Source organism: Salvelinus alpinus, chromosome 22 (genome assembly GCF_045679555.1).
Source record: "Salvelinus alpinus chromosome 22, SLU_Salpinus.1, whole genome shotgun sequence".
Taxonomy (NCBI): domain Eukaryota; kingdom Metazoa; phylum Chordata; class Actinopteri; order Salmoniformes; family Salmonidae; genus Salvelinus; species Salvelinus alpinus.
Window position 1 is genome coordinate 21,155,783 of NC_092107.1, and position 26,437 is coordinate 21,182,219.

At 44.6% G+C, this 26,437-nt stretch overlaps 1 protein-coding gene across 1 annotated transcript in view; it reads right to left on the reverse strand.

The window, feature by feature from the left end:
* Positions 1-26,437, reverse strand: part of LOC139549249 (glutamate receptor ionotropic, kainate 4-like) — a 408,231-nt gene that overhangs the window by 41,651 nt on the left and 340,143 nt on the right. The window contains exons 9-11 of the mRNA XM_071359499.1: positions 25,176-25,337; positions 22,599-22,751; positions 21,353-21,457 (exon numbers count right to left, since the gene is read on the reverse strand). Coding sequence (XP_071215600.1) covers positions 21,353-21,457; positions 22,599-22,751; positions 25,176-25,337 — 420 coding nt within the window. The remainder of the gene's footprint in view (positions 1-21,352; positions 21,458-22,598; positions 22,752-25,175; positions 25,338-26,437) is intronic.

A 26,437-nucleotide genomic window follows, 5' to 3' on the forward strand; every position in this document is an offset into this window, starting at 1 on the left:
CCAGTGGGTTAACACAACCTTAAGTTATGGTTCTTTAGCTATTCGGTCAAACTTTGACAATTTGATACATATCCAAACAATCTGCCATTTGAAACGGTTCAATGTCCTCACTCCTCCATATTCCCTGTCTGACTGTATCAATATCTTTGAGTGGCACTAAAAACAGCCGTTTCAACAATCCAGAACATGACACGGGGACAGGCCAAGGTAAATGGGAGTAACTGTCTAAGTGGCACCCATATCCTGCTAATTAAAATGAAGTATGATGAATCGGAGGTGTAACCAATGTCTTTCATTCCTCTTCACAGACAGGGACATATAATATCAGCGTCAAACGATGTGTTATTTTCCTTGTAGCTCCTTTGTCACACGGTGCTACAACTTATTCTTCTGGCCTTGAGTGTGTTGCAAGAACATTTTCCCCGAGGTTGAGAGAGAGTGTCGATCATCACGTCGATCGATCTTACCGAAGCACAATATGGTGGTCACTCAATCCCCGTACTGCTTCTATACGCCACCTGAAGATCCAATGATGTGGACTCAGAACCCTTAAAAAAAACTACAATTAAAATACAGTGATTAAGCAAAGCGTTCCAAATTGAGTCCTCGCAACCCTTTTTCCTATGTTCTGATATGTTGCAACTGTTGACAGTAGCATAATAGTCCTACCGCACAGCTATACTTCCCTTTCAACTGCTAATCGAGCTGACTGCCTCTACACCTGCATGTGTAAGTCGGGTTGAGCCGTTCAGGCCTTCTTTTCTCCACTGACTCCTCAGGAGAAGTGTGAACTGAGAGAGCAAGAGAGAGAGAGAGTGTAATGTTTACTGTTAATTCTTATTGTTTATTTGACTTTTTCTTATTATCTAGTTCACTTTGACAATGTTAACATATGTTTCCCATGCCAATAAAGCCCTTAAATTGAATTGAATTGAGAGAGGGAGAAAGGAGGAGATTAGTGTCCTAGCCAGGAGTGGCAGTCATTTACTTGGGAACCAGAGCAGAGTGCAGAGTGAAAGGAAGAGAACAAATCAATGGAAAGGTGGTGAGGAGAAGAGGAAGAGAGCAGGGAAGCAGAGTGGAGCATGTGAAGGATTACCCCAGGCTCACTCTGGCACCTGAAATTACAGCGTATAGGCGCAAGATAAGGGCCCTAGCTCAAGGGAAAGAAACCGCTCCTAGATTTCACTTTGAAAGACACAGCATATCCATTAGGACATGGCAAGCAGGGCTGTGTTTTCCGACAAATGCCTATATTATGCTATGGTGCTACTGCTACGCTACCAGTATCTTGTAGGGCAATGTAGACTCCAAGCCTTCGCTCTCTAGCGAAAGGATTTTGGTTATGATGGTGGATAAGGACTGTGTGTGTGTGTCTCTGTGTGTGTGTGTGTGTGTTCATTAGGCACGAAACAGAATGAGAGGTACTATGTGAACTTGTCCAGTAAGAAACGTGTGTACAGTAAGAACAGCGGTGTAAAGTAAGTAAAAAAACTTTAAAGAACTACTAAATTCCTAAAGAAAAGAATGTACTTTTTACTCCATACATTTTCCCTGACACCCAAAAGTACTCGTTACATTTTGAATGCTTAGCAGGACAGGAAAATGGTCCAATTCATGCACTTATCAAGAGAACATCCCTGGTCATCCCTACTGCCTCTGATCTGGCGGACTAACTAAACACGAACGCTGTGTTTGTAAATGATGTCTGAGTGTTGGAGAGAGCCCCTGGCTAGCCGTAAATTTAAAAAACAAGAAATTATTTACTCTTTTACTTTTGATACTTAAGTATATTTAAAACCAAATACTTTTAGACTTTTACTCAAATACTATTTTACTGGGTGACATTCACTTTACATGAGTCATTTTCTATTAAGGTATCTTTACTTTTACTCAAGTATGAGAATTGGGTACTTTTTCAACCACTGAGAAAGAAATGCTTGGTACGGTGTTCCCTATTGAACAGGTCCCAGGTGTGCCTGTAGTACTGCATCTCTCCAGGAGCAAGATGGTGGATCACTGCATAAATAAACGCTGCCTCGCTTAACACAGAGATGTACACTTTGCTTATCAATGTTATCTCAAAAACCATTAGTAGAAATGTATGCTATAGAGAATAAAGACGTTCTACGTGTGTGTGCGTGCGGCCGACTTGGTTCTGTTATATTTCCGCTCTAGTAATGACCACACCAGTCAAGGAAAGGCCAGCGCAAAAGGTCATGCTCGTTTATGTGCTTTCACGACGTGACCTTTCAATACAATCAAAATTTCAATTTGCACCGCCTACTAGGCGAACAAAAAAAATTATTGTTAGTTCCACGATGCAAAAGACAGTTTCCCGCATTCATTATTTGGCATTATCGGTGCGGTGGCCGCGACGTCACGTTCTCTGTTGGCATAACGAGCACGAGCGCTCGATTGGGAGAGGGAGCCGAACAGCCGCCTAAGCACTTCAAAGCGCACCTCTGAGCCGCGGGCCATTCCCTTTCTCACACACACACACACACACACACACACACACACACACACACACACACACACACACACACACACGCACACACGCACGCACGCACGCACGCACGCACGCACGCACGCACGCACGCACGCACGCACGCACGCACGCACGCACGCACGCACACACACGCACACACGCACACACGATGCCCTCCCAAACACTGTCCCTTAAAAACCACAGACCCCAAACAGCTGATTGTTCAGCAAACGTCTCTTTCTCTGGATCCATTCTTGGGCCACACAGTAGCAGGGAATGGATAGGGACCAGGTCTTAGTTGGAGACGGAGGTTAAATAAAGTGCTACAGGATGCAGCAGACTGAGGGGATCAACATTGCTGAGGGTCCCTGCTTCTCATGGGAGCATGTTGTATGATCTTCTAGTGGAGGAAACACTAGTACCGGGCCACACACACACACCTGTCTATGTAACGGCTATACTGCTATGCCTCTATTAGTGTGGCTCTGCTGCTAAGCCCCGGCTCCTAATAGCACTGCACAATATAAGGTCACAGACAGACAACAACACACACATGCATGCGCAGTGCGCACATACGCATACACACTCACACACCCACCCACACACATACACAAAGTCTCAGTCAGCCTTGAAATCCGCTAAGGCTGGGGGATCTTGCAAAACAGCTCATCCATTCTGCTTTTGATCTATTCCCCATCTCCAATCTGCCTACAAACTGACAAAAACAAAATAGAAACGAGCATGATGTCTCAGAGAGACCGAGCCAGAGAGGGAAAGGGGGAGAAATGGGCCAGATAGACACATAGGACACTCTGAGTGTGGTCCAAAACTTGCACTGTAATCTGCATTAAAACCATGTTCACTCAGAGACAGCTAGCAGACAGCTTAATTACAGTTAGCAAAAAACACACAGGAAAATCACAGAGCTATACAGTCGGACTTAATCTTTCATCTCTGAAATCAGACGCAAAGGACGTGAATGAAAGCGTCTGCAGAATCTCTTTTCAGGAAACATATGCTGTTCTCAAAGCCAACACTGACCCCCAGGAAGCACTTTCAGCTCCATCACAATTACTCTGGGAAAGAGGAGAGAGACAGAGCAAGTAGGGATAGAGAGAGGGAGAGAGGGAGAACTCTGCCCTCACGTCAGAGGGGAAGAAAGAAAGAGGAGCTAGAGGAGCAGGAGCGATCTCATTAGCTGGGTAAAGACCTTGTCAGATGATGACATTCAGCTGGAGGAAAGTGCCTTCTCTTTCTTTGAGCTGGGAAGTAGTGAATGTGAGTGGATAAAGGATTACTTTGTGTGGTATGTGGTCAAACTGGGTGTGGAGATGGACTCCTCAAGGGCCAATGAGTGGCTGTGCCTGGGTACACATGCTCTCTGTCTCCTGCTAGGACTTAAAGTACAGTATATGTTCAGTTTCACTCTGAGGAAAAAGGTCTTTGGCTAATACTGTCTGGAGGCTAGTGCTTTATGTTCTATTCTCAGAACTGTCCTGCAGACTAGAGGTTGACATGGGAAAAGGACTCCCACGAGTCTTGTGGGTCCCGCGGGATTCTGGCAGGAATGGGAGTCAAGTTCTAGAGTCAAGTTTGGGACAGGACGGTGTCGTGACGTGACTATCATTAATGTGATGACAGTTATTTTATCAAATCAATTAACTATGTTTAATTATTACGTGATTAAATGAATCATGTAACAATTAACTCATTAGCAATCTTGGGGCAACACGGAAAAAGTTTGTTTAATGAGTTACCGTTTCCCGAATTAACTCAAGAATATATCAGAATATATTGTTATTATGCCAGTCATTCATTAATAATTTGTTACCTCATATCAGCCTCATTCTGAATATCGTTGACTTGAAATCTGCACGAACACTAGTCTAAATGATGATTCAGCGATACACAAATTGGCTTAACTTCTTTCAGCTAGGGGGCAGAATTTTTATGTTTGGAAAAATAACGTTCCCAAGGTAAACGGACTATTTCTCAGGTGCAGATGCTAGAATATGCATATAATTGACAAATTAGGATAGAAAACACTCAAAAGTTTCCAAAACTGTCAAACTTGTCTGTGAGTATAACATAACTGATTTTGCAGGCGAAAACCTGAGGAAATCCAACCCGGAAGTGCCTTTTATTTGGAAAAATCACTGTTCCGTTGCCTGCCCCGCCTCCATTTAAAGGGGTATCAACCAGATTCCTTTTCCAATGGCTTCCTCGGGCTGTGACCAGGCTTTAGACATAGTTTCAAGCTTTTATTTTGAAAAATGAGCAAGATTTTTCAAAACGCGCCAGGTGTCCTTTGATTAGTTCCTGCGCGCGACAGATGTAGCTCGACATTTTCTTTCTCTGTAGTATTGAATAGGCTACCGTCCGGTTGAAATTTTATGTATGTTAAAAACAACCTGAGGATTGATTATAAAAAACCTTTGACATGTTTCTACAAACATTACGGATACTTTTTGGAATTTTCGTCTGCCCTTCAGGACCGGAACGAGCTTGTGGTTTTCTGAACATACCAAATGGCGCAAACCAAATGGCGGTTTTGGGTTATAAAACTAATCTTTATCGAACAAAAATAACATTTATTGTGTAACTGGGAGTCTCGTGAGTACAAACATCCGAAGATTATCAAAGGTAAGCGATTCATTTTATTGCTTTTCTGACTTTCGTGACCAAGCTAATTTAAGGCTAGCTGTTCTTAGTGTTTTGTCTAGTGATTGATAAACTCACAAACGCTTGGATTGCTTTCGCTGTAAAGCATATTTTCAAAATCTGACACGATAGGTGGATTAACAACAAGCTAAGCTGTGTTTTGGTATATTTCACTTGTGATTTCATGATTATAAATATTTTTAGTATTATTTTTGAATTTGGTGCTCTGCAGTTTAGCGGTTGTTGTTGATGAATGATCCCGGTAACGGGATCCGTGCATCAAGAAGTTAATTATTTATTTACTAACTAACTAAATCACACAGAAATACATAAACACACACAATATAGGTTGAATTGATTACTAACATAATGCTATGAAAAGTCTCCAGTGGACTAACCCGATATGACGGCTTGTTACACAATGAAAGGGGTGGGGAAAGAAAGACCCATCGTACATACAGTTGGAAAACTATGCTCATGGGAATGTGAATACTTTGCACATGAACAACCGCTCATTCGAAAATAATTGCAATGTATATATTTACGCTTGTATGTCTTTGTCGTCTCTCTCTGTTGAAATCGCCCGGTCCATCTATGAGGAGTCGTTCGACAGAAAGTCTCTGGTTGTGTAAGTCTCTGGTTGTCCACCAGAGGTCACAATGTCCTTTGTAGTTGTAATAGGCTTTCGTAGTTCGTTAGACTGGATCCTTCAGAAATGTACCAATGGTCGTTCGCTAAGATCTTCCTTGTGTCTTTAGTCAAAGTTCTAGACTACTTTACATTACCCAGCTGGAGACTGAGAATGTTTGGTATAGTCTTCGCCTTCTTCGCCTTCTTTTCAGAGGGTCTTGCCATTTCGTTAACATTCAGCTCACGCTGACGTCACACTGGTCTGTATTTAAATTGCAACAATTTCAATATGTAGCCACCGCTCCACGCTTTCTGGTCTGGTAGAGTCTAACCATTCATGACGTCCGGCTCAACACTGTCCGCCTGCTTGGTCTCAATGGTTGATTATTCAGGGTACAGCTAGGACCACTTTACACACCAGCAGCAAGCCGGCATGGTTTGGTCTGTATCTAAATTGCAACCATTTCAATATGTAACCTCCGCTCCACATTTTCTGGTCTAATGTAAATTTCGAAAGTCTATATAAAAAACAATTATCTCATTTAGAATGCTAAAATCACAGTTGCACAACATATATATGTAAATCTGATAACTGGGTCGTATACATTTGTAGAGTTAGAGTTATTTAGTTATACCGTCCTTAATGATATCACAAAACAACAACTGATTTGACATGATTATTGTTTGGAGCCCCACTAAGCATTTCCCACATTTTTATGTTATAAATATTGTTTCAATGTCCAATCTTTTGATGGTGAAGTACTGCAAAGTCTCTCTCTGTTGTAACACTCAGACATTCCATTCTCCATACTGCCGGGCCAGAGAGAGAAAGTTTACGACCGATCGCTAAAGTCATCAAACCGGCCCACTTCCTCTCTGGTGGGAGAGAAGGGGGGCTCACTTTGATCCTCACCCAGGAGGGAAAGTCATGACAACAAGATAGGATCGAACGGGAAGTACAGGACTAGTCGGCTCACTGTCACTCACTCTCGCGCCTCCCTCCAGTTGTAACCACAAGTCAACCCATGACTAACAAATTAATTAAAACGAAAGAGCAATGCTAAATTTGATAAAGATGTCTTTGACAACAACGGAACCGAGTACACGACTTGAAAAAAATGCTGCAGCTTAATCACATACCAACCAGAGAGTGGTACAAGAGGCCTGAAGTGGCAAAGCTGCTCTACTACCAACAACGCTACCGGTCAAGCCCAAATGTTCCTACAAAATGAAATGCATGCGGAGACATACATAATAACATATATCCATGAGTTCATCCGACTCTGGGTAAGTAGAAGGGCTGCCTTCATTACCAAAATCACAAAATGTGCTTATTATCAGCTGTGTGTGCAGGCAACTATCTCGTGAGCACTGAGAAGCAGGCAAATGGACCAGTTGCTATGGCTACTCCCACGCAGAGCAGTGGACAGACAGACAAGCAGCTAACGGAGGAAATTATTTCCTATTTCTGTACGTAAAAATGAGCATGGGATTGGAGTGATTTTTATCGGGACGGGACAGGAAAGTTTTGGGTTATAGAACTGTTGCAGGATCAGGACAGTACAGGCAAAAAAATTGACAAGATAAGACGACGGGCCAGGAATGAATTTTCACTCCCAAGTCCACCTCTACTGCAGACTCGGAGCGGCAGGTAACCTACTGGTTAGAGACCGGAGGGTTGCCAGTTCAAATCCCGTGTCTGATGGGAAAAATCTGGTGGGAAATGAGCTGGCAACCGGAGGGTTGCTGGTATCAAATCCTAGATGCCATTGTCTTCCGTTGTGTCCTTGAGCAAGGCACTTAAGCCCCCACAACAGCAGCTTCCCGGGCACCCAGTGCGGCAGGCCTCGCGCCGCTCCAAAAGCCTGTATATGTGTGTCTTTCGGAGGGGTTGGGTTAAAAGCAGAAGTCAAATTTCGGTTGGACCTTGTGTGCAATTGACAAGTGATCTTAATGCTACTTGTTCCACTCCCGATATTGTACAGGGGGCTATTTCCATTCTCAATACTGTACAGGAGGCTTGTGCTACTTGTTCCATTCTCAATACTGTACTGGAGGCTAGTGCTAATGTTCCATTCTCAATACTGTACTGGAGGCTAGTGCTACTTGTTCCATTCTCAATACTGTACAGGAGGCTAGTGCTACTTGTTCCATTCTCAATACTGTACAGGAGGCTAGTGCTACTTGTTCAATACTGTTGCCTACTGTACTTGGGTATCATACCAAGATAATTCTCAAGGGCATAGTACATATCCAAAAACCCATTTGTTTGCAGTATAAAATGACTGTCCTTGGCTGCTGTGCCAGTATCAATGAATGAAACTGAATACATAGCAACTGTGAAACCTTCATGTAATTCATCTCCACCTCTTCTCAAGCTCTAAAAAAGTATTTCTTACATAATCAGGCTCTATCTGTGCCTCATTCAGCTCAGAGCGTTGTGCAGGTGTGCAGTTAGTGACTGGGGATAGCAGCAGCACACTAAAAAATAAATGTCCTTTCACACGAAGATATCACCCAGAGAGTACCTAATTGGGAAACTTGAAAGGGAGCGGCTTAGCCCTCAGAGCACTATAGTGTTGAGTTAAGCTTCTGGTCCCCGACACTTTGTGAAGGTGTCAGCCCGAACACCAGCCTCCACACTGGCACATTAGCCCAAGCCACATCTGTCAGTCCTGCTCAAAGAGACGCTCATTTTCCGGTTTAGTCGTGGGCGACTACGCCACATGGAACCGTCATGAGGTCTGATCTTCTCACAGTTTCAAACTGGCCTGCTCCTGTACTGTCTGCCTGTGTGGAATGTCAAGCTCCCCTCCTCCCTGTGCCGCAGCAGCAGTCAGAGATAGTTCTCAGACTCTCCGGTGATAAAGGAGAGCAGAGAAGAAAGGCAGATTGGCGAAATAAACGGGAAACGCCGTCGACAGGAAAAAGTAAATAAATCCAATATAAAGAAGTGGAATGCAAAATGGGGATGTTTACTCTAGAAGTGCGGAAGCTCTGTAAATAACAGAACTCAAATCATTTGATGCAGATTAGTGGCCCACTGTGCAAAGTTCCTCTTCCCTGTGTTCTCAGAGTGGAGGAGAGATAAAGGGCTTCCTCTTTTTTCAATCTTCTCTTCTCCTCTGTTGGGTTTACTTGTGAATAACCTTGCTTTTGTGGATTACAAGGGCAAGCTGTGCCTTGAGATACATGCAGTCAACTAACTATATAGCAGCTAGCTAGAGTTGTTCCCCTTCAACCATTCTACTAAGCCTACTGGTACTATTACCCTTTAACATACAGTTTGTCAAGTAAGTCATACCCATGGAGATCTTACTAAATTACTAGAGTGGCTATTTCATAAACCTCTCAAAGATCCAGAATGGGGTGAAAATGGCAGCCATATACTCTGAGTCGATAAAAAAAATAAAAAAAATCTTTCCCATTGACCCCCATTGTAAAAGAGCAGATTTTGTCATCGATTTCTAGTTATTCAGAAATAACAAAACATGCTGAAAAGCTGCTGTGTTGTTCAATGTAGTAACCAGGTCAAAAATCTACATGTTGCAATGTTCCCACGTAGGGAAATAAAGCCTGCGAGAAGAGCCCTTTGGCTTCAGGCTATTCGGCATGGGGAAAGTGGGAAATGTGGGGACCCTGTGTCCAAGTATGCTACACGTAGCTAGTGGTTACACTATATATACAAAAGTATGTGGACACTCCTTCAAATTTGTTGATTCGAGCACACAGCCATGCAATCTCTATAGACAAACATTGGCAGTAGAATGGCCTTACTGAAGAGATGTGACTTTCAACGTGGCATTGTCATAGGATGCCACTTTTCCAACAAGTTAGTTTGTCAAATTTCTGCCCTGCAAGAGCTGCCCCGGTCAACTGTAAGTGCTGTTCTTGTGAAGTGGAAACGTCTAGGAGCAACATTGGCTCAGCCGCGAAGTGGTAGGCCACACAAGTTCACAAAACAGGAGCGCTGAGTGCTGAAGCACGTAGCGCATAAAAATCGTCTGACCTCGGTTGCAACACCCACCCCGAGTTCCAAACTGCCTTTGGAAGCAACATCAGCACAATAACTGTTCGTTGGGAGCTTCACGAAATGGGTTTCCATGGCTGAGCAGCCGCACACAAGCATAAGATCACCATGCACAATGCCAAGCTTTGACTGGAGAAGTGTGAAGCTCACCGCCATTGGACTCTGGAGGAGTGGAAACATGTTCTCTGGAGTGATGAATTACTCTTCACCATCTGGCAGTCTGACGGACGAATCTGGGTTTAGTGGATGCCAGGAGAACGCTACCTGCCCAAATGCATAGTGCCAACTGTAATGTTTGGTGTGCAAGGAATAATGTTCTGGGCTGTTTTTCATGGTTCGGGCGAGCTCCCTTAGTTCCAGTGAAGGGAAATCTTAACACTACAGCATACAATGACAGTTTGTGGAAGGCCCTTTCTTGTTTCAGCATGACACTGCCCCTGTGCACAAAGCGAGATCCATACAGAAATGGTTTGTCGAGATCGGTGTGGAAGGACTTGACTGGTCTCCACAGAACCTAGCTAGCTAGCAAGCACTCACTCATGTGGCTGCTAGCAGAGTCATGAGGGAAGCCCTACAAACTAGTGAGAACACTCGGGAGCAGAACATTTAAAAGTTATCTTTAGACATGTTGTACTTTTCTTAAATGTAGTTTTGTAATTGACAAAAACAAGCAAACAACAAGAAAATTGCACTTGAAGAAGGTTACGTTTTTGTTGTGAGCCAGTGGGGTAACCTAGGTAGTTTTCCCCACAGGTAGGTGGGGCCCCAACATTCTGGGTGTGTTCGTAATTCAGTGTCAAATCAGAACGTTGTCAGATTGTCCGTTTGTAAATTCAGAGTGTTCCAGTGCACACACTGGACACTTTGGCCGGGGAGTAGGGTTGACCCGAGCGTTCTGACCTCAGCTTCGGTGCGTGACTGCCGTTGTAACTGGCTAAAGTTGGCTAGCTTGCGAGCTACTTCCAGACTCAAATGAGAGAACACCTCAATCTGGCAATTTTACTTGCCCTAGTAGAGCTGGTTAGGCTGTTTTCATGTTATCTAGAGAATTGGTGACTGTAACTGTGCTGCTGGCAACAAGTGAATTTGGTTATTTTGCCGATGTTTACTGACACCGGTCATATTCAACAGGTATTGCGTGTTCGTAAATTCATCAGTTATTCTATGCTCTGAAATCAGAGTAGACAGCCAGAGTGAATTTATGAACGCACCCTCTATCTAATACCGACTGGGACTATTGGTCCGGGAGAAACCCAAACCTGTAATGGAGACGCAGGGCGTCAGGAAAGCAGGTGCATTTGGAGAGTTTTATATAAATTAGCATGTAATGATACAAAAACAAGAGCAGCGTTTGGACATGAGAACATAAACAGAGGCAATAACACCTGATGTGAAATGACAACAGAGTGCTATATATAGGGGGAGTAATCAGGGAAGTGATAAGGTCCAGGTGTGCCTAATGATGAGGCGCAGGTGGGCGTAATGAAGGGTTGCCAGGTGGCAGGTGTGCGTGGTGATGGGTTGCCAAAACCAGTCTAATTGGAATGAATAGCAGTGGAGGCATAATCCAGATTTTACTTATGCAAGAAAATAAAAGTGAGGCATATGATATTAGAAATTGTGTAATAGAATTGTTAACTTAAAATATTGTCATATAAATCATCATAAAAACAGCTTGAGGTTTTCTAAGAATTTTCTGTATAAACAGACTCTAAAATATATGTAAAAAGACCATAAATGTCAACATTTTTATTTTCTTGAAAAGCTGCGAGTGCTATTATATGATACAATATCAATACAAGTCCTATCGTCGACTGATTTCAGCCAGTATATGGCTGTGGATTGACTGCATTGTTTGAATGGAATGTTGGCATATTGGCAGTTATTTTGAAAAATGTATGGAATCGCTCCTCTAAAACTGTCTGGCTAGATAGCTAACACACATACAGTGCTGGTAAAACGATGCTTGACCAACTCCCTGACCAAAATGGCTGACATTGATCCCATCATAAGAATATTAAATGTCCATTCTAGTATTCAAATTCCTAACTCTATGGTCATACCTTAGACTAGAGGTCACCATTCAACAGTTGGCCTTTACCATACTGCATCTAAATGGTCTGTATAGCAGGAACCAATGACACTAGAACCAATAAAGTTATATCATTGTACCTCAGGGGTCAAAAAATGTACGCCCCACAAATAATCATGCCTGTACTCACTTAACAACAACTGAATCCCTAGTTCTTAGTGAGGGAGGAGTGCTTGTCATGTCATGGGTGCTAGAGGTTGTGGGTCACATCACAGTTGCCTCCACACACAGAGATCTAAAAGCCCACTCTAGTCCCATCACACTAAAGCAGGTGTGTCAAACTCTTTCCGTGAAGGGCCTAGTGTCTGCGGGTTTTTAGTTTTTTTCCCTTTCAACTAAGACCTAGACAACCAGGTGCGGGAGATCTTTACTAATTAGTGACCTTCATTCATCAATCAAGTACAAGGGAGGAGCGAAAACCCGCAGACACTCTGCCCTCTGTGGAATGACTTTGACACATGTGCTCTAAAGCCTTCCCACTCTGCCCAACACTAATAGCCAACCCACTCTGCCCAACACTAATAGCCAACCCACTCTGCCCTAACACTAATAGCCAACCCACTCTGCCCAACACTAATAGCCAACCCACTCTGCCCAACACTAATAGCCAACCCACTCTGCCCTAACACTAATAGCCTTCCCACTCTGCCCAACACTAATAGCCAACCCACTCTGCCCAACACTAATAGCCAACCCACTCTGCCCAACACTAATAGCCAACCCACTCTGCCCTAACACTAATAGCCAACCCACTCTGCCCTAACACTAATCGCCAACCCACTCTGCCCGAACACTAATAGCCAACCCACTCTGCCCGAACACTAATAGCCAACCCACTCTGCCCCAACACTAATAGCCAACCCACTCTGCCCTAACACTAATAGCCAACCCACTCTGCCCTAACACTAATAGCCTTCCCACTCTGCCATAACACTAATAGCCAACCCACTCTATCCTAACACTAATAGCCTTCCCACTCTGCCCTAACACTAATAGCCAACCCACTCTGGCCTACCACTAATAGCCAACCCACTCTGGCCGAACACTAATAGCCAACCCACTCTGCCCAACACTAATAGCCAACCCACTCTGCCCTAACACTAATAGCCAACCCACTCTGCCCTAACACTAATAGCCAACCCACTCTGCCCAACACTAATAGCCAACCCACTCTGGCCTACCACTAATAGCCAACCCACTCTGGCCTAACACTAATAGCCAACACAGTCAAGCCTCTCCACTCTGCCCTAACACAGTCAAGCCTCTCCACTCTGCCCTAACACAGTCTAGCCTCTCCACTCTGCCCGAACACAGTCAAGCCTCTCCACTCTGCCCGAACACAGTCAAGCCTCTCCACTCTGCCCGAACACAGTCAAGCCTCTCCACTCTGCCCTAACACAGTCAAGCCTCTCCACTCTGCCCTAACACAGTCAAGCCTCTCCACTCTGCCCTAACACAGTCAAGCCTCTCCACTCTGCCCTAACACAGTCAAGCCTCTCCACTCTGCCCTAACACAGTCAAGCCTCTCCACTCTGCCCTAACACAGTCAAGCCTCTCCACTCTGCCCTAACACAGTCAAGCCTCTCCACTCTGCCCTAACACAGTCAAGCCTCTCCACCCTGCCCTAACACAGTCAAGCCTCTCCACTCTGCCCTAACACAGTCTAGCCTCCCATTCTGCCCTAACATAGTCTAGCCTTCCCACTCTGCCCTAACACAGTCTAGCCTTCCCATTCTGCCCTAACATAGTCTAGCCTTCCCACTCTGCCCTAACACAGTCTAGCCTTCCCATTCTGCCCTAACATAGTCTAGCCTTCCCACTCTGCCCTAACACAGTCTAGCCTTCCCACTCTGCCCTAACACAGTCTAGCCTTCCCACTCTGCCCTAACACAGTCTAGCCTTCCCACTCTGCCCTAACACAGTCTAGCCTTCCCACTCTGCCCTAACACAGCCTAGCCTTCCCACTCTGCCCTAACACAGTCTAGCCTCTCCACTCTGCCCTAACACAGTCTAGCCTCTCCACTCTGCCCTAACACAGTCAAGCCTCGTCACTCTGCCCTAACACAGTCTAGCCTTCCCACTCTGCCCTAACATACTCTATAGCAGGGATTGTATATGACCACATATATCTCTCTGTTATGCGTGGGAATACTTTGGAACAGATCTCCAAAATAATTAAAAAGCTTGGAGATGATTTGCTGGTGTTTTTAGTCTTTTATGTCTAACAATAGAAAAGAGTGTAAAAAATTATACTTTTTATTTTGCTCGGGGGACGGCAAATAAAATCCCCCGCGGGCCAATTTTGGCTGGTGGGCCGCCAGTTGGGCAACCCTGCTCTATAGCCTCTCCACTCTGCCTAACATCTACAAATGGTCCGAGGGCCGAATTTGGTCCGCGGGTGCTTTTACTTGGTCCCCCAAGTTTTCTGAGCCAAGAAATGTAAAGCATTAAAGAGTGTAAAAACACCTCCCCACTCTGCAGCCCTATCATGGTGTCTCTTCCCCTTTCCTCAGGTGCTTCATTCCCAGGCCTTGATGAACAGCCTCCATTACCAAACTTAATTAGAAAATCGCCCCTCGCCAGGAAGAGGCCTCACACTTCTCTTATCCTCTCTCTCTCAGCCAACCAACCAACCAAACCCCCTGCAGAAGACAGAGACACAATAACAAATAAACCCGAGCGCTACACTAACAGCCTGTCGCTGCCTGCAATTAGTCCAGCATCCGCTCTCAGTCTAATTAATAGCTGGCTCGCTGTCTGTCGATGAGCACAATAAAGACAATGGAGATCCATCCGTGGAGAGCCTGCATGGAGGCATGGAGGTGTGGGGGGAAGGGAGCGCCTGGACTTGGTCGACAGTGGTGGTGGTGGGGGTGAAGCCTGGCAGGCAGGTCTGTTCTTTGGCCCAGAGGTGTGCCCACTGCCCAGCCGGCTGTCAGACACACGCCAGCCTGGCAGAGAGTAGAGGCTGGCATTAGGCCCTAACAAGCAAGTCCCATAGCTCGCACACGCACGCACACATGCACACGCACACAGGGCTCCTCTGTGGCCCACTGTCAAAGAGATCATTCAACAGGCCCCTAGCCCCCAGCCGAACAAAGCACCCCATAAAAGTGATGTTATTGTTCTCACATTTCTACCTCCCAAACTACACTACGTTGTAATTTGTAAGAAACAAGGGCTGAGTTATGTCTGCATTAACAGAGCAGGTTGAATTATATTGCCCATTTATATAATTTGTAAGTCGCTCTGGATAAGAGCGTCTGCTAAATGACTTAAATGTAATGTAAATGTAATATAAATCTCTAAAAACAGTGTTTACAGCTTAATCCTACTGAAGACCTGTGTAGGGCACCACAGAGCTAAGTCTTCTTTATACTGTACAGCTCATTATATACACACACACACACACACACACACACACACACACACACACACACACACACACACACACACACACACACACACACACACACACACACACACACACACACACACACACACACACACACACACACACACACACACACACACACACACACACACACACACACATAAATGGATCAAACAATGAGTGGCCAGGATTACAGTCAATTTTACTCCAAAATATGAACCATTCCAACTGTATGTATGCGTGTACACTGTATGTGTGATGGGGGCTAGGGAGTGCCATGCTATAAACTGAGATGATGATTGATCACTGGCATCACTGCCTGTGAGTGGGAGCAAAAGGGATTGTGGGAAATTCACCCTCTAGTCGAAGGGCAAAGGGAAGGACAGTCACTGTGTCTAAACCATGCAGGATTCTTAATTTTCTTTCTTTTTTGAAGAATGCAAAGAATCTATTTGACCGTCAGTGTATTACTGTAATATTCTGTGAAACAAATATCTATCATGACTGGACATTATTCTTATAGGCGCTTTATATACGCAGAACTATGAACAATATCCCGAGCCAAGCGAGACAAACTAACACAATATTTCACAAAATTGCTTTGAAATTGTATGTCTTAGCAAGGGCCTAGCTCAAAAACTACCATCGCTATCACTCTTCATCAGCCATAATGGCTCTAAGTTGGGGTAAAGGCAAATGACATCTTAACTGAAGATGCTTGTCAAGCCGCCACAGCTTCCCATGATAAACAGGTTGTGACAGAGCAGTAACTGATGTGTTTTTCAGAGAAGTGCACAGTTCAGATATGTGAAATGCCTGCCAGAGAAATTCACTTTGGGGAATGATTGGACTCTGTGGGGGGAAGAGGCTGTACCTCTCACGTTGTCCCCCGGGCCCCCAAATCAGAGCAGCCACAGGACTGAATGGAATACGGATGCCAATAGCTGTGGGGGTCTGGGGAATTCAGCCAGTTACACAGAGAAAGAGAGGAAGAGAGAGATAGAGAGAAATAGAGTGAGAGTGAGAGAGAGCGCGAGAGAGAAAGAGAGAGAGGGAGAGGGGGAGTGTTCACAACACGTTCGTTCCCTGCTCTTCATCTGCAGTGTTCCAAGGAGCTCTTTCATATCAGCTTCCATTTTTAAAGACCTCTCTCTCTCAAGTCATATCATGGTCTGCAGAGACAGCGTGGGTGGAGCTACTGTATATTTCCAAAACTGAACAGTCTGCAGCATGTGTGTCAAAGTATGATGTGGATACAGTACGCAAGTAAAGAGCTGGATGTGTGTGTGTGTGTGTGTGTGTGTGTGTGTGTGTGTGTGTGTGTGTGTGTGTGTGTGTAATGTGCATGCAAGTGTTTCTGTCTTTGTGTGTGTGTGTGTGTGTGTGTGTGTGTGTGTGTGTGTGTGTGTGTGTGTGTGTGTGTGTGTTTGCGTGCACGTGTCTATCAAATCAAATCAAATTGTATTTTTCACATGCTTCGTAATCAACAGGTGTAGACTAACAGTGAAATGCTTACTTAAGGGCCCTTCCCAACAACGCAGAGAGAAAAGACAGATAAATAGTAGAATCGTTTATTTAATAACACAAGGAATCAATAGAAAAATAACAGAATGGATGTGTATGTGTGTATACGCACAGACATGTGCGCATGAATCCGTGTGTGTGTGCATGCGTGTGTATATGTGTGTGGGCCAGGCAGCCAGCTAGCTCTGGCATCACCTTCCCAGTCCCTGCCAAGACATTCACAACTCTGACTGGTGCCAGGCTGAAACAGACCTATCACATCAGCATGTGGGAGGTGTTCTAGAACTAAACAAACAACCCCGCTCCCCAGTCCTCTAACAAGCATCGAACGCCCTGTCTCATCCAATGACCATTACTGGCAGGGAGCGATTAAACAGTGCATTCGGAAAGTATTCAGATCCCTTGACCTTTTCCACTTTTTGTTACGTTACAGCCTTATTCTAAAATTGATTCAATTGTTTTTATCCCTTCACCAATCTACACCCAATACCCCATAATGAAAAAAGCAAAAACAGGTTTCTAGAAATGTTTGCAATTTATTTTTAAAAATTCAACTGAAATATCACATAACTATTCAGACCCTTTACTCAGTAATTTGTTGAAGTACCTTTGGCAGCGATTACAGCCTCGATTCTTCTCGGGTATGACGCTACAAGCTTGGCACACATGTATTTGGGGAGTTTCTCCCATTCTTCTCTGCAGATCCTCTCAAGCTCTGTCAGGTTGGATGGGGAGCCTCACTGCACAGGTATTTTCAGGTCTCTCCAGAGATGTTCGATTGGGTTCAAGTCCGGGCTCTGGACATTCAGAAACTTGTCCTGAAGTCACTCCTGCATTGTCTTGACTGTGTGCTTAGGGTCGATGTCCTGTTGGAAGGTGAACCTTTGCCCCAGTCTGAGGTCCTGAGCGCTATTGAGCAGGTTTTCATCAAGGATCTCTCTGTACTTTGCTCCGTTCATATTTCCCTCAAACCTGACTAGTCTCCCAATCCCTGCTGCTGAAAAGCTCACAGAACGGGACCGCCGAGTGCTGAAGCGCGTAGCACATAAAAATCGCCTGTCCTCAGGTGCAACACTCACTGTTCGTCGGGAGCTTAATGAAATAGGTCTCCAAAGCCGAGCAGCTGCACACAAGCCTAAGATCACCATGCACAAAGCCAAGGGGCGGCCGGAGTGGTGTAAAGCTCACTGCCATTGGACTCTGGAGCAGTGGAAATGCGTTCTCTTGAGTGATGAATCATGCTTCACCATCTGGCAGTCCGACGGACAAATCTTGGTTTGGCGGATGCCAGGAGAATGCTACCTGCCCCCAATGCATAGTGCCTTCTGTAAAGTTTGGTGGATGAGGAATAATTGTCTGGGGCTGTTTTTCATGGTTCGGGCGAGGGCCCTAAATTCCAGTGAAGGGAAATCTTAACTCTAAAGCATACAATGACATTCTAGATGATTCTGTGCTTCAGAAATGGTTTGTAAAGACCGGTGTGGAAGGACTTAACTGGCCTGCACAGAGCCCTGAACTCAACCCCATCGAACACCTTTAGGATGAATTGGAACGCAGACTGCGAGCCAGGCCTAATCGCCCAACATCAGTGACCGACCTCACTGACATCTTGTGGCTGAATGGAAGCAAGTCCCCGCAGCAATGTTCCGACATCTAGTGGAAAGCCTTCCCAGAAGAGTGGAAGCTGTTACAGCACCAAAGTGAGGACCAACTCCATATTAATGCCAAGATTTTGGAATGAGATGTTCGACGAGCAGGCGTCCACATATCATGTGGTGTACCTCTGATTGAAATCATCACATTAGACTAGATATCGTTATCTGTCTGAATGACTGGTGGGAGGTGGATTACTATGTGGATCAGTTGGTAGAGTATGGCGCTTGCAACGCCAGGGTTGTGGGTTCGATTCCTGCTGGGGCCACATAGGAAAATGTATGTTCGCACTACAGTAAGTTCCATTGGATAAATGTGTCTGTGAAAAGGCATATAAAGAATGTGTATTATATTCCAGACAGTTTGGAATCCAGTACCTTGCATATAGACAGTTATTATGGGCGAATAGAGCTCCTCTTGCCTGCGAGGTACAAATAAGACGTGTCAAATAATAATATATTCAATAAAGAAAAAGGAGGATGACTAGTCTGTTTTACAACTGAAATGAGTCCTCCACTTTTAACCCTCTGAATCAGAGCGGTGCGGGGGGCTGCCTTAATCGACAACTACGTAAACGGCGCCCGGGGAACAGCGGGTTAACTGCCTCGCTCAGGGGCAGAACGACAGATTTTTACTTTGTCAGCTCGGGGATTCGATCCAGCAACCTTTCGGTTAATGATGTAAATCACCAGTATATACTGTATATCGTCATCATTTTCTGAGCCGCGTGAACATTTCTGAGCGGCGGGTGATGGGAATTATCAAAGTTCTGAGGAGAACTATTATGTATCGAGAAGCTTCAAGTAGAGACATAAAGATATATCGAGATACGTGACCTTGAAGCGATACAGTAAGACAGAGGTTGAAGTCAACATTCAATAAAGTCTACAACATTCAGCTACCGTATCTCTAGCATTCATGTCTAACATTCAGAGAAGTTCACCCTCTCGACTCCCGAGACACCCAGTAACCCACAAACACTGTTACGTGTGAAGCAGAGGGAGTAGGAGGGTGAGTAGTGCTTTAGGACATTCGGTGGAGTAAAGTCCCTTAGGTGCCACAGCCAGTGGTGAATAGACAGTAATAGAGGGAGAGAGGTGGTGCTGCTACAGTATAGCCTGGTCCCAGATCTGTTTATGTTGTACAGCCAACTCCTATTGCATAACATATAGCCATTTCCAATTGGCATAACACCAACCTTAGGAGTTGGCTATACAGCACTAACAGTGCTAGTACTAGTACTGATCTGGGATCAGGCTAGTACTAGTGCTTTATTCATTTATGTGGAGTAAGGTGCCATAGGTGCAGTCAATGGACAATTGATAATAGTGGAGTTGTGGGGGGAAAGGTCATACAAGGACAGGTGCTCCGGGACATGCTGCGAACTTGTAGAGACTAAAGTACTACCTGCTATACGAGAGCTGTGTCTCAGCCTACATCTCCCTCCGCTGCAAGGCCGGACACCACAGAACACAAAGATAGAATATCAATGCCAGCGTTTATCTCAAAGACAGCCGTCTCGGGGATAAAATAACTCTTCATGTGCAGCCAACAGAATCTGGGGCCAAAAGTAGAAGCATTAAAAGGAAACGTTCACCCATTTTGAATGTTATATTGTTGCATCTCTGAGTGATTTTCTATTGATTCCCTGGGGTCATTTCATGTTTTCATGTGTATCTGAGTTATTGGTGTTCAAGCAGGCAGATATCCGGCAGGTATGACGTAGCACTGTGATAAAGTCGCTCTCAATACACTGGAAGTGAATAGGAATAGGACTTTTAGATCCATGTCAGATTTCAATACTGTCGGATGTCATAACTCGGGAGGAGTTAATCATATTTTTGCGATATTCCTACCTGGAGAAATGTGTAATTTAACAGAGGGTCTAGCACATTTTTACCTGCCTCTTTAGTCTAGGGTGCATTGCATGGTGCATGGTGCCGTGGCCAGATATATTTGAGAAAGTTGATAGGAATCCAATGAATGAAGGAACGAATAATGCCCCACCCAGCAGACTGTCGACCAATTGCAATTTTCCAAACCTTATTAGAACACCAAAATGCAACATTAGTTCCCCCCAAAAATATTGCTCTCACATATTAGTGTTATTTAACACTATGAATTAAAGGAATGGGTGGTTTGTTGCATGTTTAGTAGGCGATATCCTTTGTAAGAACACTGGGACGATTGTGAGATTTACAGATTCAAGAGATGCGGCAAGGCCAAAAGATGTTTGACTTTGATCATGCACAGTGCCAGGCCAGAATCAGTCATTACCGATGGCTAGTCAAATGCATACTGTAGCTAAGCAATGTAAGTCTCAACACGGAATCAACATCAAAGTCCTACTGTGAAATTAATTTATGCAGGTTTGTGAATTGAGGTGAAGTCCGGAAAGGCAACAATACATTATAATATCACACTTTCCTTACTAACTCTTCCAAACTCAGCACCACTGTTGAAAACTCTATACTGATGTAGATAGAGAGTAAGACACTCAGAAATGGAGACCAAAAACAGTCAATGAAAAACAAGATTTAAAAACCCTTTTTTCTTTTGCTTTCCATCAAAATCAGCCGTATCTCCTGCTCCCGTCCAAATTGCATTCTAAATATTTAATAGTGCACTTGGAGCGGTTTTGGACACCTCGGCACTTAAAATCATGCCGGTCAAGGGGATATTTCTACGACCACACGACAATTGAATACGTTATCATGGCTCCCCGCTGCACCGTAGAGCTCTATTACGTAAGGGAGCTCTTCACACAGACGTCCCATCCGTTGCAGTGCTGGGGTAGTGGTGGGCCTGCGAAGAATAGGCCTGCGACTTGGTGAGACCTTGTACTGTAACACTGTATGAACGGGAGAGTTACTTTACCTGCCTTAGGCCGTCTCTACTGTTCTGCATGATCCGTAGGGCATAGTTGGACCGCTGGCCTTTGCTGTTGAATTCAATGTGGCCCGTTAGTCCTTCCAATTCTACCTATCCCAGAGAGAGGGAGAACAAGAGAGAAAAGCTCCCATGTTATTAAGGCATTTCACTTGGTCTGTTTCACTTTTGGTGTCAGAAATCTGGGTTCAAATAGTATTAGTTGGCTTTGAAATCCTTCCGTTGCTCTGGATTGAGCATGCCTTGCGCGAGAGAACCAATGGAGGAGTCCCCCAAATGGTAAACTGCAAACCCTGTTGATCCGGCACTGCAGGCAAGGCTCAATCCGACGCTCCCAAGTATTTGAAAGAAAACAAATATTGTTTGAATCCAGGGCTGTCAGTAATGTCACAGGCATGACGAACTGAAATCATTCAATGGATGGAGTTACGATTCAATTATCCAAATGGGAAGCGGGCTGACAATTATGCGGCGACAAAACCTCAAGCCACCCCATCATCCGATACTGAGAAACCAGCAGTATGATCGATACGAGGGAGTCTCAAACAAAATGATGGTGGTACAACATCTAAATGACAACAGATGACTCATTTTCACATTTGCTTTTACTGAAGAAAAAAAACTGTCTGAAATTCAATACATGTCACATTCTAGTGTCTTGATAGCTCACTTACAGGCCATTTATTCCTAATGAGGGACTATGAACATTACAGTATGACAGCCAGTCAACCAGTCTCTAACTCCCTACTCCCTGCTGTAGGCTACTAAGGAAGGAACAGGGGCAGTCACCTAGCCTGATCCCAGAGCTGTTTGTACAGTCTTGCCATCTCTTATGGTCTTAGGTGTATCAATGACAGCACATACAGTTCTGGGACCAGGCTAGCAGTGACCCAAGTTAATGTGACAATATGATTGACTGTGTGACCAGTGGTAAGAGAAGGGCTAGAGGATTTATATCTAAATCTAAATACAGAAATGTAAATATATTCAGCTGGTAGACCAAACAGTAAGGTAAGGGTTAGGGGATATGGATCTGCTGGCAGAATATCCACTGCAAAAATGCACATCCAATGGCTTTTAGTGTAACGTTAACCAACAGACTCGGGAGCATACTGTATATCGCTGTGTGCACTGCCATCTAATTAAGCTCCACAAAAGATGAACCTAATCTTAATCTTAAACAGACAAACAGCAGCATGCCATTCCTCTCCTATCCAGAGTGGGGCGCCCTTACCATCCTCAGGTAGTTCATGAGGCTGGTGCCATGCTCCCAGATCTTGGAGGACTTGCAGGAGAGCTGCGTGGCGCCCACGTTCTGGCTACGGTTGAGCTCCTGGACCGCCGCAACCACCGCGTGCACTGCGTCAAACAGCAGCGCCGACGAGAGCTGAGAGAGAGAGAGAGAAAGAGAGAGAGAGAGAGAGAGAGAGAGAGAGAGAGAGAGAGAGAGAGAGAGAGAGAGAGAGAGAGAGAGAGAGAGAGAGAGAGAGAGAGAGAGAGAGAGAGAGAAGAAAAAAGGGAGGGAGGGAAGGAAGAAAAGGAGGGATATGCTGTCACAAACACACACCGTTCTTCCATCCTCCCTGACGCCTGGGGCCCGCTCTACTCGGTCAGTGATGGGTTAAAGCAAGCGAGCACCAGAATGCCATTCAGCAGTCAAATATTACATTAGATCATTAGGATCCTCTGATGTGCTGACAAACTGAAAAAAAGCCCCTCCACTTTCACCCCTACTGGAGCTGGCAAGCCCTGGTCATTCCAATTACCACACATTCGTCAGAGTGGAGGCGGAAGCGCAGGAAGGGGGATTTCTTTCCTGTAGACTGCTTACATACAGGTAGCCTAGTGGTTAGAGCGTTGGGCCAGTAACCGAAAGGTTGCTAGATCGAACCCCCGAGCTGACAAGGTAAAAATCTGTCGTTCTGCCCCTGAACAAGGTAGTAAACCCCCTGTTCCTAGGCCGTCATTGTAAATAAGAATTTGTTCTTCATTGACTTGCCTAGTTAAATAAAGGTTAAATAAAATAAATAAATAAAATAAACATACAGGCCCCACCTGCGTATGTAAAGACAATTAACATGCATGATGTCATAGATTATACATGGGAGAGAGGGAGTATTTCACCGTTATGTCTGTATAATAAAGTACTAAGGCCTTAATGGCCCTGAACTGTTGTGCATATTGATATGGGACTATATAGATGATTGTGATGTATAGTAAACAATAAGCACCATATACAGTAAGGCCCATAGCAATTAAAATTTCCATGATACATATCCTCCTTGCATAAGCCAATGTTGAATTGGACTGCGCTATAGGCAACAAGGTATACTGTACACAACAGCGAGTGTGTACAGTGGTTCAGTGTCATTTGGATTACTGGAGGGAAAGTTGATGACAGCAACTTCCTGATCATAAATCAAGATTATGCACCATGTGACCTTCACGGGAGATGTCACTTTGAAATCAAAGTAGGTCAGATGTTTTCAGATTTCAAAAAAGGTCTAATGTCAAAATGAATCCACATCTCACGCCATCGGTTGCGTAGATCCATATTGTGGATTGAGGCATATAACTGGATCTACAAAACAAATGGCCTGGGGTGTGGACCTATCTCAATTTAAAAAAATGTCTACCATTCTTCCTCACCTCCCTCTCTTCCACCCCTCCACCTCTCTCATTCCATGACGTTGTACAGCTGAGAGAGAGGGATCTTTAAAAATGAAACCTGATATGAAAGAGCTCCCTGGAACACCGCAGAGGAATAGCAGGGAGAGAAGGCATAGCTCTCTCACTCTCTCGTTTTACTAGGGGCTCAGAGCTGTTATCCCTCCACTGCTCTTAGTGCTCTATCTGATAGACTACAAAACATCCCGTGATCAATTAAAGATAACTCCTAATTAAGAGGGGGAGAAAACAACCACAGAAAAACTACTGGTTTCTAAAAACAGCAGCCATTGATTTTTCAAAATCTTTCTTGAGGGCTTACTTGAGAAACAGAAATTCAATAAACCCAATTAATGAATTACTCGTTGCTGTCTGTTGGATGTAAAATTAAACAAATACTCTTGTACACTTCTCGTTGACACAAGTATGGTGAATTGGGTTCAAAATAGTTCAAACGCAGCATGGAAGAATGCTATGCTAACGTTTCGTACTACACTACCATTCACGTATTCATTTAATAACCATGTGGCAATTACATTTTTTTGACTAATGAACGACTACACAGACAACTGTATTAAAGGCATAGAAAGACTTCAAGCCTTAACATGCTAACATTCGCAGACACATGTGTAGGGATACTGTATAATATGGGAAAAGAGCTGGGGTGTATTCAGGAGGATAAAACGTTTGCAGATAGATATTTAACAAAGGGAGAGGATCCTTTTCCCAAATCTAAACGCTACATCAGTGTTTCTTAATCCTGGTCCTGGCACCTGATTCCACGACACACCTGATTCCACGAATCAACTCATCATTAAATTGTGATTCGTGGAATCAGGTTTGTAGTGTTTAATGCAAAAACAAAAACGTGCACCTTTTTGGGTTCCCAGGACCAGGATTAAGAAACACTGTACTAGATAATAATATCTGTTCTGCATACATATCTGAACCCTCTGTCTGGTTGCAGATTGAAATGAAACTAATAGAGCTGCATTTCGAATTGTACATGCTACAGTACGATTAGGAATCGTCAGGTCTATTTGTTACATTTCTACCTGCAACACTACAGAACCTTCAGATAGAAATACAGTCTAGCTGCTCGACAATCATCTCTTTTCTACATAAATCTGAACCCTGGTCTCACCGGTGTGCCGGCGAAGGGGGCGTGGTCACAGTTTTCCTGCCAGGAACGGTTGAGGCTGAGGAGGAAATCCTGGAAAAATGGATGTGTTCGGTTGAAGACGGAAAAGCCCAGAATGTTCACCCGCTCACTGGGCACGTCGTCCAATCGCAGCAGAGAGAATTCCTGCAGAGGGAGGAGTCAGAGGGTCAAAGGTATAATGGTATTATGTACGTGTATGACAAGGGCTTGGACATGTCCGACATAAATCCCGTTTAGTTGCCGCGATACGTGGAGATATCTGATTGAATGGAATATTGAATCAATGTCAGGAAAAAGGGCACATGCTAATCTAATACGTTTAGCCCCAATTTCATTGATTTACTTGAAGTTTAATTATGTTAAGTTCATTTTTCTGGATGATTAAGATTCCTAACATGTACACAACCCATGTAATTCCTTCAGAGAGTGTGTGTGGGGGGTGCATGAATGTGGTTTGTGTGTGTGTGTGTGCATGTGCTCATTTAGTAGTTTAGTGCATATTCATTTGTGCGTGGGCATGTGTGTGCCGCCTGGAACGAGCCCATGGAAATGTGCTTGGATGAAAAACAACGTCTACTTTGATGTCCCTAAGTTCAGTCTGGTGGCTCCCGAGCGGTGGGGAGGACGTCACCAGAAGGTTAATAGAGATATCAGCCTAGTCACCTTCAGGTGTCAGTGCCAGCACTACAGTCTATAACGGTGAAACCGCCTGTCACCTCGCTGGGCCCAGGGACAGATATGATACGTATAGAGGAGGAGGAGGAAAAGGAGAAGAGAGGAGGAAAAGTGCCCAGGCTTCAGACAGTTCAGACAGAGACAGACTACTCTACTGTGGAAGGCAGGGGAGAAGAAGGGGTTAGAGGGCAGGAGGGTGTGTGTTTGTGTCTGTGCTGAGTCTGTGTGTGTGCGCGTGCATGCATGAGTGTGCTTGCATGCGTGTTTGTGTGTGTGTCTGTGTGCATGTGTGCGAGCATGTGTACAATCCTCAATAAGGGGTTTTGGGGCTGGTGAGTTGAGTGGGAACAGAATACTGCTGAGAACAAGAACCTCACAAGACACCGGCAGTAGCCTTTCAAATCCCAGGGCTTAGATAAGTTAGCGTGTTAGAGGGTTCCTCTGCAGCACTAGATCAAAGCCTAACTAGACTCTGGTGCTCTTACAACAAACACTAGCACAGTAGGAGAAGGTGAGCAGGCCACGGCGGAATGAAGGATACATGTTGGGCTGGATTATTGTGAGAGAGA